At 40.1% G+C, this 12,958-nt stretch overlaps 1 protein-coding gene across 8 annotated transcripts in view; it reads left to right on the forward strand.

The window, feature by feature from the left end:
- Positions 1-12,958, forward strand: part of JAKMIP1 (janus kinase and microtubule interacting protein 1) — a 211,713-nt gene that overhangs the window by 89,334 nt on the left and 109,421 nt on the right. For 4 of the 8 annotated variants that reach the window (XR_011317025.1, XM_069744820.1, XM_069744816.1 and 1 more), the window contains exons 4-5: positions 11,437-11,661; positions 11,796-11,915. Coding sequence is in view for 6 of the 8 variants with exons in the window: in XM_069744820.1 (XP_069600921.1) it covers positions 11,437-11,661; positions 11,796-11,915 (345 nt within the window). In the remaining 2 variants the exon portion in view is untranslated. Of the gene's footprint in view, positions 1-11,436; positions 11,662-11,771; positions 11,916-12,958 lie in introns of all 8 variants that reach the window. The other 4 variants (XR_011317024.1, XM_069744819.1, XM_069744815.1 and 1 more) reach the window with 1 other exon arrangement.

The raw sequence follows: 12,958 nt of genomic DNA on the forward strand, positions 1-12,958 counted from the left end.
AAAAGGTGGCTTCATTCCTGCCTTGGTGGGTGGTTTGAACAGTGACCAAAATCAGGTAGACCTCCAAAATATAAATAAGATGAGGAAATTGGCTCACCCAAGGAAGATCTCGTCATCATCTACATCAGCTTCAGTGTGCATGATACTTGCCAAATTTTTCCAGTTTTTTTTCTTCTAATTTTTCCCAAATACTTGGAAAAGTTAACATGTCTACTGGACTCCGCACAAACCATCCACATGTTGGCATTCCCCCAATGCTTTCTTCACTGTGACGTTGAGCCACAGTGTCCAGACGCGAGTTTGGTTTTGCTTGAAAGGGAGGCATGGTCTGTGAAAAAAAGGCATGCTTAAGCAAGAAAAAAACTCTCCACATGTCGCAAACCACATTCTCTCAATCAGCAATTTATAAAAGATGCCTAGTATGACCTAAATAAAGGAATGTGCACAGACAACTTTGTGGACTGCAAGTTACAAAAGGTTCCAAAATTAATGTAGACAAATCGCCATGAATAAAAATGTCTTCCTTTTAGAATCTAATCAGGATCTTGGAAAGATTTTGATCCATTTTTAGCGTAAAGGTTTTTTGCTCATAGGTCATAGGCTGAGTAACAGCCTGTTGGCGTGAACACAAGTGTTATTCTAAAATCTAAACGTAGAAATAAATGCAGATCTTGAGCTGTTGTTGAATTATTTTTGTCATCTTATGGAAACTAAAGGCGTCTGCTACTATCTATTAATGAAAAAATGGACCCATGCGGGTTTTAAAATGCACAAAAAATGTATATTCACCTACTGGACCATCGCTCCTTACTGCTCCTGGCTTCTCCCGCTGATCTATTGTATCCCTGCAGTCATGTTCCGTCTGAGAACGGTCTATTCATTAAAACTTGGACGGAGGTGACCACTGCAGCCAATCACTTGACACTTCCCTCCAGAAGAGAATGCTAGGAGAGCAGAGGAGCAGTGAAGGTTCTGTACGTGAGAATGGCCACTACGTTTTAAAGAGAACCTGTCAAAAGTGGCCAGTCTTCTTTTTTTTTTATTCTTGCTGCTACCCTGAGGCTTTAACTTTTCTTTTCATTTTTTTTTTTTTAATATGGACCTTTTTTTATTTTGTACGCTCTATATTATTATTATTTTTTTTTTTAATGTCTGTACCAAGGGGCCACTGCTCACAAAGTAAACGGGATTAATTAATACATTAGGAAACGAAAAAACACAGCCCGGTCTGTGCTCTTTCTCCAAGTAGATTGGTGAGTATATGTGGCAATGGCTGGGACGCTGATGTTACGACGGCTCTGCAGCTATGAAAGGGGCTTTCTGTCTACACTGTAATGCTCCGCACAGAGCCGCTGAGCTCAGTGATTGTCAGCCACGCTGTTAAGGTAATGTCGCCATATTATAGGAATCATGTGTACATAGTGATGTCTATGCAGGGAGAAAGTGGGGAGAGCACGTTCGGCGCCTGTGCAGAAGATCTCTGAATGCAGCGCACACAGAAAGGTGGATGAGGTATGGATTTCTGAGGAAGTGCAGGCGCGAGATTCCGGGGCCGTAACTGACGCTGATGGGAGGTGGTAAGTATTACAATGAGGGCAGGGATTTCTTTCAGGCACCACACCCCCCCAGAACCTGGAAGAAATCATTCACATAAAGGAACATAACATTTTTCAGCAACAAGACCACTAATATGAGGCATACAGGTAGGACTAGTGGAACATTCCTATTACCTGTATGCCCATATTGATTCCATTCTGACGTTCGGCGTAATAGCACGCCCACGTCATTGCTGTTTTCCAGTGCATGATATGTTAAAACCAATGGTGTCGTTCAAAAGTACGACTCGTCCCTCAAAAAAAAAAAAAAAAAGCCCTCTCATGGCCATTTTGACCGAAAAATAGAAAAGTTATGGCCCTGGGAAGTAGAGGAGCAAAAAAACCTCCGTCGTTAAGGAGTTAATAGGTCATATATGTCCCAGGGGGTGACAGATTCACTTTAAAAAAAAAAAAAGTGAAATAAAATACTATGCCCCAATCTAAGGCTGGGTGTGACACCAGCCTTAGCCTGTCTTTTTCCTCCTCCTTTCTTCATTAATTTAGCAGGTTTTTTTTTACATTTTTAGAGAATTTGACGGCTGAACGGCAAAACCATCTGGCATGGTGTTTTATACACGGCAACTGGAAAATTACAGTGTGAGGCTGATAAATTCTGCATCTGTTGTTTCCCATCTATGAGCCGCGCAAAACAGTCATTTTATAATAAAAGCAGCGAGAATTCTCCAGCGCCCTTGTGAAGCGATCACAATTTTTAAGTAGTTTCGAAAACCACGTGCACAGATGTAGGTGACCCCGGCTTTATAATTCTTATATCGAGAGAGCGCTCCATACGGCAGCTAAAATAGTCACAAATATGAGCAAACAATAGAATGTGATAAAATAAATAAAAAGATGATAAAAACAATCCTTGTTCAATCCCACATAAAGCGATGTCGTTCAACACCAATGGAGCCTCAGCTCTGTAATGGCAGGGCTGTGGAGTCGGTAAGCCACAGTTGCGACTCCGACTCCTGGATTTTATCAGGTTCCGACTCCGGCTCCGACTCCTTCATAAATGGCCAATTCATAACAATAAATTTACTGTTATAAAATATTAACATTGTGCTTATTCAGTTTCTCACCATCATATAAGTAATCAGATCACTTAGAGCAAAAACTATATTTATTAGAATACAATTAGAATATAGCAAATAACTTTTATAAACTTTTCTAAACTCTTGTAAGTAAATATGCAATAAACACTGTTATGCAGTTAATAAGAAATCTATAAATTTGTCCTCAGAAAAAGTATTGCCTCTGTCAGATCCTCCTTCATGGATGCCCTCAAATCTGATCTAATTATTTTGAGAGCAGAGAACAACATCTCTACATTAACTTGGGTTGGTGGCAAAGCAGTAACCACTCGTGCAACATCTCCGACAATGTCAGGATACAGAGGAATCGCTTGTTGCACTGTTATTTTTGATGAACGGTCAAATTTCTCAGGTTTTTTTAGTGCACATGAAAAATTCTGCTGAAATGTACTGACTGTGGTCTTTGACGATCCTTGTGATCCAAATATTTTTCAAAATTAAATTCTTCATCAGTTGATGAGGGTGAAGATGTGGCAGGACGACCATATTCTTCTTGTTCCTCCTGACTGTTCTGCAACCCTTTCATCCTTACTGCTATTTCAAACAGAGCTTCTTTTCCTTTAGTTAGCTGTTGATCATCGAGAAGAATCCGATGCATTGGGTCTACATAAACAGCTGCCAAAAGAATGTTATTTTGTAATAGTAGCTCCTCTCTCCATTTCATTGATGTAGCAATGCCACTTGCAATTAACCCTCCTCTTTGGGACAGGCGAAACATCAGGTTCTTCCACTCCTTTAAGAAAATACCTGGAGTTAAGTCCTCTGCTTGTAATTTTGTAGTCACTGTAAATGGGTGCTCTAGCAATTTTTCCAGCTCAGTCACCTGATTCCACTGACTTTCATTTAGCGTCAGTTGAGGGTTAGCCATGTCTACAAGAAAGGTTTTCAGTTCAACCAAGCGCTGAATCATTAAGTAAGTACTGCCCCATCGTGTGGCTTGATCAATAATTGCCCCTTTTCCAGCACGTCTCTTCAAAATTGAGTCAACTTTAGGGGTTCTGGCAACAGTAGCCATTTTTCTCACCTTGCCAATCTGTGCAGCAGCATGTCCTTCTTGCAGACTGTCTCTTATAGCCAGCTGTAGCGTATGCACAACACAGCGCATGTGATGAATGAAAGAACGTATTGACACAGTTTCAACAAGATCATCTAAACTATCATGTTGCTGTTCATTTGAAGCAACTTCAGTTTGCTCCTCAGTTACAATACTGTGTTCATCTATTTCAAACATTTCTGTGACTGTGGACCCAGAATGTTCTTCTAGCTGCTGGTCACCATCATTACTCTCATTCATTAGCTTAATAGTACTTATCATATTTGAAGCATTGTCAGTTACGACAGAAAGATCTTGCTCTATTTTAAGTTCATAGTCTTGCAGAACCTTTTCCACCAAGACCTGGAGAAACTCACTGATGTGATGAGCTTTGGTGTCTTTTACTGCCAATGTAACTTTCATTTTTGTCACAAACAAATCGGACATTGATGGCAAAATAGTTCACTCTGTGACGTGTGCAGGCATCCATTTTAAGAAACAGAAAGCGTCCCTTGAGAGCTTTTTTTTTAAGTTCTTCCTTTTGTTTAAAAGCTTATTTGATTACTAATTTTCTAATACTCTCTCTCTCCAGAGAAACACCAAGCTTGCGGGCCATTTCCCCATTCAGACACATAAAAGCTGGTTGTGAAAATAATGAAATAAGCACACTATACTTTACAACAAGCTCTATAATCTGTTTTTTAAATGTATCTACTGTCATTGTCACAGTAACTTTGTCACTGACAAAATATCTTGCAACTGATGGCTGCAAAGTTCTCTGCTCCTTTGTTTGGCTGGAAGAGCTGGGCACTGGTTCATTGGTTTGGATGCAGTCTTTCTCATCCACTGCTTTCAGTACTTCTGGATGAAAGCGCTGTAAATGTCTCTTTAGATTAGAAGCTCTGGTAGGAGCATTTTTATCTTTGCCTGAATGTGCACTGATCTTGGCTTCACAGCATTTGTTTTCGTCTGGATCAATTGTCATACACTGACAGACATAATGTTTTCTCTCTTGAGTGATGGTGAAATGTTCAAATACAGCTGATTTAATGTGACGCTTCTTTGACATTCTCAGGTTTTTAATTCTGCATTCACAATCCAAATGACCATTATTTTTCCTAAAAACAATTGTACAAAATTTCCAGGTCGTACAACTGATATAGTGGTCAGTAATACTGTTATTCCTCATGTACTCACAGTTAACTGATGCAAAGTTTGTTGAAAAGATAATACTTCTTACAGTCTTCCTCTTCTGAGTAGCAGCTGAGAGATGCTTGGAAGACGCACACCTAGTAAACATCGAGTCTAGTGGAGGAGCTTTACTACTAAGAATTTGCAACACATTTTTACTTTCAGTTTCATACATTGTAAGTAGGGGGATTGGGGCAGCATGAGGTTAACCAAGTATAAGATTAGATAAGGGCAGTGGAGAACAGTGACACACAAGAAGTAAGAAATGTCTATATCTCCAGCAGAACTGCTTATCACTGTTGTTCATAGTTTCATAGAACATATATATTTGAGTAACATTTATAAAATTAATATGAAAGTTCAATTATGAAATATTAATACATTTTTTTAAAAGCTGGAGTCGGTACATTTCTACCGACTCAGACTCCGACTCCAACCAAAACTAACTCTGACTCCTACTCCACGACTCCGACTCCACAGCCCTGTGTAATGGGCAAGGAATTAATAAGGTGAGTATTGGTTATTTTATTTATTTTATCACATTTCCTGAGATTTTTAAAAATGTCAATGTCCTTTTAAAAATGCTAAGTAATAATAAAAAATAAAACAATTGCTTGCGATTGACTCCCTGGTATGTCTCTACTGTTTTTTTTTTTTTTTCAGCAGTAAAAAAAAAATGCATTTTAAAATAAAAATCAATTTAGGTAACCCTCCTTTGGAGCCCAAAACAATGACCTGAATTTTCCCTTATTTCATTCCAAGTTTTTTTTCAATACCTAAAGTGACAAAAAAAAAACAAAAATGCTCAAAGCACAAAACATACGAACAGCGTTCTAGCGTGTGGATTTTAAATTTTTTTTTTAAAGCAGTTTGTCCGTTGTTTTTGCAGTGGACAAGTTCCAAAAATTGTGTGCACGTACCCTAAAGAAGCCCTGCTGGAAAGACCTCGATAAGGCTGCCTGCCTGCAGCTGCCACTAGAGGGAGCATGGAGTTTTCAGATATTCCTGGCATAGTCTGTGGACATGTGAAGAATGTTACTTGGCAGAATGCCAATTAGCAGGAAGCAAAATAGTCTCATCATAATGAATAATGAATGCTATCATTATTTGCATAATAATATTCTTCCCAGATATACTGTACAGAATAAGAGGGATTTTTACTTCCATATAGTTAAATGAGCCTTTTTTCACATTGCACCATAGTAAGGTAATGGGAGACTACAGTTTCAGTAACCAGAAAAAAATTCCAATTTTTTATGTTAAATGTGTTTTTTCTAAATGTTATCAATATATAAAATAAATACATAAATCTTGAAATTTTCACACAGGCTTCTAGGCCTTGTATTAACCTCCAACTTCCTATGACGCACATGGAAATTAGCAGCAGTAGATTCTCAGTCATTTGTAATCCTGACTCTGATGATAATGAGACTGCTGAAAGTCATCTGTGCAGAACAGGAAGAATTAATCTAGTTAAAGTGCCTGTGATTTGGGAAATTAAAAAAAAAAAATACAGTATAGTTTTAAAAACCTGTTTTGGGGTATGTGCACAAGATGTCTTTTAAACTTTGGCAAACCCACCGAGTTTTTCAAGTAGATGGCGCATCTGGAAATCGCCAGCTGCGTTATTATTCTGAATCCTCTTTCTTTTTTTTTTCCAAGTATTTGTGGTGAACTTTTGTGCCAGCTTCACCATCATTATTTTATTTATTTATTTATTTTTATACTTCGTCATGGCTGAAAATGTTGATACCCTTTAAAATTGTTCCAGAGAAAGTTATTCTCACAGAAAATTATTGTATAATGTACGTGAGTACCGCAAGCCAAAATCCTTCTGGGAAAGTATCTTGTGGACAGATGAGACCAAGATGAAGCTTTTTGGTAAAGCACATCATTCTACTGTTTACTTCAAATGGAATGAAGCCTACAAAGAAAAGAACACAGTACCTACAGTCAAATATGGTGGAGGTTCAAAGATGTTTTGGGGTTATTTTGCTGCCTCTGGCTCTGAGTATCATGACTGTGTCTGCAAGGTATCATTAAATTTGAAGACTACCAAAGAATTTTGGGTTGCAGTGTAGTGCCCAGTGTCACAACGCTGGGTTGTTATCCTAGGTCATGGGTCTTCCAGCAGGACGATGACCCCAAACGTACTTCAAAAAGCATGGATGGATGGAAACCGAGGTCTGAAGTGGCCGGCAATGAGTCTGGATCTAAATCCCATTGAACACTTGTAGAAAGATCTTAAAATTACTGTTGGGAGAAGGCGCCTTCAAATATGTGAAGCGACTAATAAGTTAATAGAGCTGTCAATAAATTTAACTCATTGGAGCTGTCTTAGCAGGAGTTAAACAAGGAATTAAAAGGTCCTGAAGCAGTAGCTATGGTGTCATTGTCCCAGCACCCCTGAGGATGCCACAATGAAGTGAAACATAGGGAGATGGGGTGGTTTGTAAGGGTTAATTTAGATATTCACTCAAAGAAACATGAACTAAACTGTGAGGTCACGCTTCAGGCATCTCACTCACATATTTGCAGAAACTGCATACTGAATGGAAATCTGTCATTTGGTTTTTGCTATGTAATCTGATAGCATGATGTGGGGCAGAGATCCTGATTCCAGTGATGTATCACTTACTAGACTGGTTCAGTTTTTATACAATCCCTATTTTTTCTGCTGTAGATGTAGCAGTGCTCAGAATGCTGAGCTGTGTATAACCCCACCCACACCCCCGATTGGCAGTTTCCTGTGTGCACTGTACATTGTCAATGATGGGGGCGGTTTACACAGATTAGCCTAAAAGCCTGGCATGTGACACCTAGTCCAGCAGTGATCATCTTTGTCTGATAAAACGACAAAAAACATCCAAGTACATGACACATCCTTGGAATGAGGCTCTCTTACCTTATATTATGCTGCTCTTAGAATAAATACCAAAAGCTTGTGGTCAGATTTCTTTCAAAGGAAAGCTGTCTGGTCACCCAAGCCTTCCAAACCATCACCATAAGATTAAATTAGCTTATTATTGCATTACAACAAAGTCCTAGATGTCCTACACAAACACTTCTAAAAGCACAACTCCTCTGCCACTATTTAGCCTGGACCAGTCTGACTGGATGTCACTTTCCATAGACGAATCTGGCTTCACTTCCTGTGACCATGGTGTCCCGGTTGTGACTGATGCTTTTCCCTACAGTATACGTTATTCCAGCTTTGCTGCCTATCTTTTGCATGTGCGTGTCGTTTGCCATAAGCATCCTGGCAGTGACACCAGCAGCACACTCTCCGCTGGCTTCAGGAGCTTAGGGCAGATGAAAAGTTCATAACTAAAAATTATAATTTTGAAAAACAAATAACAATTTGGTAAAAGTAGCAACTGAAATTGATCATAAAAATTCAGTTTCTCACGCAGATCAGTGTGTATGTGTGAACGCAGCCGAAGACAACCCCCATCCCCACTCCTCCATTCATCCAACTGAGAATTTCTTCTTACTGGGCCACCTCTATTTCAAGTAGTACATGCAACATTGCTCCCTTTTTTTTTTAACTTGATTCTAAGTACCAGAGGTGGGATCCGCATCTATCCGACATCATAGCATAACCTGTGGACATGCTGCCATAAAAGCCGGAGATGGGCACCCGCCTTTAACCTTTTCCTGGTGGTCCAGGGTGTATTTTTTTTTCTTCACCTAAACATGTTTGTAATAAACAGTCTTTTATCCGCGTCCTCGCTCTGCAGTGGTCTCCAGAGGATGAATATAAATTGTGTTCTGTAATAAACCATGTGGCATTGTAACTCCTGCCAACCAGAGGGGGTCGGGGGCCCTGACTTGGCACCGGTTTAGGGACAGACCTCGTATTGAGAATGAAGGAGAACTGATTTACAGACCGTCATTTGCAGAACTGACTACATCCCCCAGCGTTCTTCCGTCACAGTGGCCGGTCGCCATGACGACTGCCTGTTCCTTTGGACAGTGTTCCATGACTCCTACAAATTTTAGAAGTCGGAATGTCTGATTTCTTTCTGCTCTATAGGGGTTGACGTGTGGCTCCATATAACATGCAAAATGTGAAACCACTACCGAGTTTGTCCCGATCTCGTTACATCGGCTCTTAGGACTCGTTAAGGCGTCCGATTTTTCACGTATGAGCTCTTCCTATGTTCTTCAAGGATAGAATTTGTATCTAGTTTATTCTATGGGGCACAGACCTTCTACAGACTGTTCACACATCTGATTTTTTTTTTTTTTTTTTCATTTTTGTGGACCAAGCATTTTTTTTCGTCAATTCAAGTGTACGGGTCCAAGAACAATTGGACTGCACTCTGATGCCATCCATGTGCTGTCCATTTTCATGGATGGTAAAAGATGGGGAAACTTTTTGTTTCAAATCCAAAAGAAACTAGTACCGATCCATGCACCCAAGACCCAACTGGCGGCATACATGTCTGGTGGCTGGAAAGGGTTAAAAAGCTGAACTTTACTTCAAGACCACAACAAATTTTTTAGCTACTTTTTTTTTTTATAATAATTTTATTATTATTATTATTTATTTTTAGTTATTATTTTATTTATTTTTTTAAAGAGGTTGTCCACCACTGGTGAAAGGATTCAAATCCACAAAGAATCCTCAAAAATGAATAGAAAATTAAGAAAACCTGCAGAAAATAATAATTTTAAATTTAAAGGGAATCTGTCACCCCCAAAATCAATGGTGAGCTAAGCCCAGCTGCGGGGACTCATACATATTTTTCGAGCACTAGGATAGCACCAGAGCATGCCGAGATAACACCTTATCCGAGAATGTTCGATCACTAATGGGCAGCATTTTATTGACCAAGAGGAGCTGAGCAGATTAATATCTAGGTTTGTGGGAAAACATTCAGGTTGACGTGTGTTCTATTTATTAAAATACCGTCTTCTCAAAGCTTAGGAGTCCAGTGGGTGGTCATTATCCGGGATTGACCGCTATTTCTTTATATGTACCTGTAGGGAGGGGTGGCAGTCAGTTATTAGATCTTCCTATAATGTGTAGTGATTTTAATGAATAAAATACAACTTAGGCCGAGTGCATACAGTCGTAAGGCAAAAAAAAACCTGTCGGTCAAGTTCGTACATTTTGGACATAATTGGCTTTGTGCGGCTCGGTGAGCAATTTTCATCAGTGTGCGGATCCAGTTTTCTTGCATTTTTGTTCAGTGCTTATTTTCACCATCCATTTGTCATCTGTTTGACTTCTATTAAAAAAAAAAACTATTCCACGCTGCTAGCAAACGGTGAAACTAATACGGCAAATGGGTGCAACATGGACGGCATCTGCATGCTCATTAATTTCATTATTTGTTTGGTACGTCAATAAAACCAAACTTGGACGTATTCTTTTAATTTATTTTTATTTTTCTTCAGACTGGAAAAAAGACAATAGAAAGTACAATAGACTAATGTGTTTTAACTTACTGCCTCTGAATCGCACCTTATTAGTGAGCTGACTGGTTTGCTTTAGTTGAACAACCTCAATGCCCCAAAACGTTAGGACAGTGTAAAATGTAAAGAAAACAAGAATAGAGAAATCTTTTGTAGACCTATTTTATTCACACACCGGAACATAGAACACAATCAGAAGGTGAACGTTGGGCATTTTTCCACTTCAGTTGAAAAAATCAACTTGTTTAGAAATTGATAGCAGTAAAACATCTAAAAAAGAGGGGAAAAAAAATTAAAAAAATTTGGGACAAGGTTGTCAAAAAACTGTAAAAGTAAGTGGTACGAAGGAAAAACAGCCGGAGGGTCAATTTTCAACTAGGTCACCTTAAATGTCTATAAGAAAGAGCATGTTATAGAGGCAGAGTCTCTCTGAAGCAAAGATGGTCGTAAGTTCACCAATGAATGAACTGCATGTAAAAGTTGTGGAACAATTAAAAAAAAAAAAATGTTTTAATCAGTATTAATTTGCCAAGACTTTTAATATCCCACCATCTACAGTGCATAATATCATGAAATACTATATCTCATTCTTCCCACACTTATAAGACACTTCTTCCCTGCCTCCTGAACTCACCATTCACTCTGGAGGGAAAAGCGGTCCAATTCATCTTGATCAGATTGCTAGCTTACTGTGGTATCAGGTCAGACCTCCTGTTATTGCCCATTGAGAGCCGAGGTAGGAGGAGCAGTGAGGAAACAGACTGAGTGAATCACAAAAAGGTTGTGCTGAGCTTTCTAGCAAGTCTTTTACCTCACCCCAGAGATTGAGTCCCAACTACACTGATTAATACTTCTGTATATTGTCCTCCATTCTGCTGCTTATCTGTGTGCAAACTAAGGAATAAAGAGTGGGAATCCCTCTCTGTGCGCTGTGTATGGGAGACTCCCACTAGCTCTGAGACAATTGCAAATTAAAAGTTATGAACAAGATTAGTTGTCCAAACTGGCAACAGTTCCTGAATGGGGAATCATTACATTATACATTAAGTCAATTCTTCTTCTGGATTAATGTAATACTTCTTGTGCTTTATCTTTTCAGATGGATGAAATTAAAAGCAAGGAACGGGTAATCCTGGCACAGGAGAAAGAGCTGGGGGTACAGGCCGGTCACACACAGAAATTGCTTCTGCAGAAAGAAGCTCTGGATGAGCAGTTGGTGCAGGCGAAGGAAGCGGAGCGGTACCACAGCAGTCCCAAGAAAGAGCTTCCCACCGGTGTTGCAGACATCTCAGAACTCATGGGGCACACTGTAAAAATAAAGGAGGCAAGTAATAGACAGTTACCTCTACGATAGATCCGAACTGTAGATCAGTGGAGAATAAATAAGATATTGTGAGGCTCAAAAGGCATTCTTTGGTAAATTTCACCCAACAGGATATTATTTTGCCCCATTTGAAGGATCAACATATCGATGACCGAGACCTGAGGAGGTTCCAGTTAAAGATTGCCGAGCTGTATGCGGTCATCAGGAAATTGGAAGATAGAAATACCCTGCTCTCTGATGAACGGAACGAGCTGGTATGTGACTGGACCTCACTGTTTTATGAGAAAATCATAAAAAATGCTTTAAAAAGGTTGAAAGGTTAAAAGCCTATGATTTTGTGATTAGTTGTTTTACTCAGCGTATTTTCTAAAAAATGCAAATAGCCTACTTTACGTAAAGGGATCCTGTCGGCAGGATTGTGCTGAGTAACTGACAGTGTCAGGTCGGCGCCGTTACACTGATTAAAATGATACCTTGGGTGATGAAATCCGTCCTGTGGTTGTTGTTTAATCTTTATTTGTAGTTTTCAGTTAATGAGATTCTCGTGATATGTGGGCGACCTGTGGGTGGGGCTGTGGGTGGGGCTGTGGGTGGGGCTGTGGGCGCGGGGCTGTGGGTGACATGTGGGCGCGGGGCTGTGGGTGACATGTGGGCGCGGGGCTGTGGGTGACATGTGGGCGCGGGGCTGTGGGTGACATGTGGGCGGGGCTGTGGGTGACATGTGGGCGGGGCTGTGGGTGACATGTGGGCGGGGCTGTGGGTGACATGTGGGTGGGGCTGACTGGAAGATATGTGGGCGGGGCTGTGGGTGGTATGTGGGCGGGATTGTGGGTGATATTTGGGCGGGACTGTGGGTGATATGTGAGTGGGACTGACTGGATGATATGTGGGCGGGACTGTGGGTGATATGTGGGTGGGACTGTAGGTCATATGTGGGCGGGGCTTTGTGGTGCTCTGCGTACATATGCATCTGTATGGCTTATGACAGGTCAGTGACCTGCTCCCTATTTAACATACTGATTATCTTATTGTTTTCAAAAAGAGAAGAAAAATTATATTCATCATGCAGGCGCCAGAGGCGACCGATAAATGCTACAACGCAAACGCCGATGGCGCCATCTTAGTGGAGACAATTTTTTTTTCCCCTGTATCAAAATAGCAGCGGTGATGGCGCCTGTGCAGTAGCATCAAACGTGTTCAAAATTTTGCTACTGCGCAGGTGCGGCCTAGCGCAGTTATGAGGAAGAATTTTTTTTTTTCTTAGCAAATTTATATCACTAAATAAAATGAATATATG

Source organism: Ranitomeya imitator, chromosome 1 (assembly GCF_032444005.1).
Source record: "Ranitomeya imitator isolate aRanImi1 chromosome 1, aRanImi1.pri, whole genome shotgun sequence".
NCBI lineage: Eukaryota > Metazoa > Chordata > Amphibia > Anura > Dendrobatidae > Ranitomeya > Ranitomeya imitator.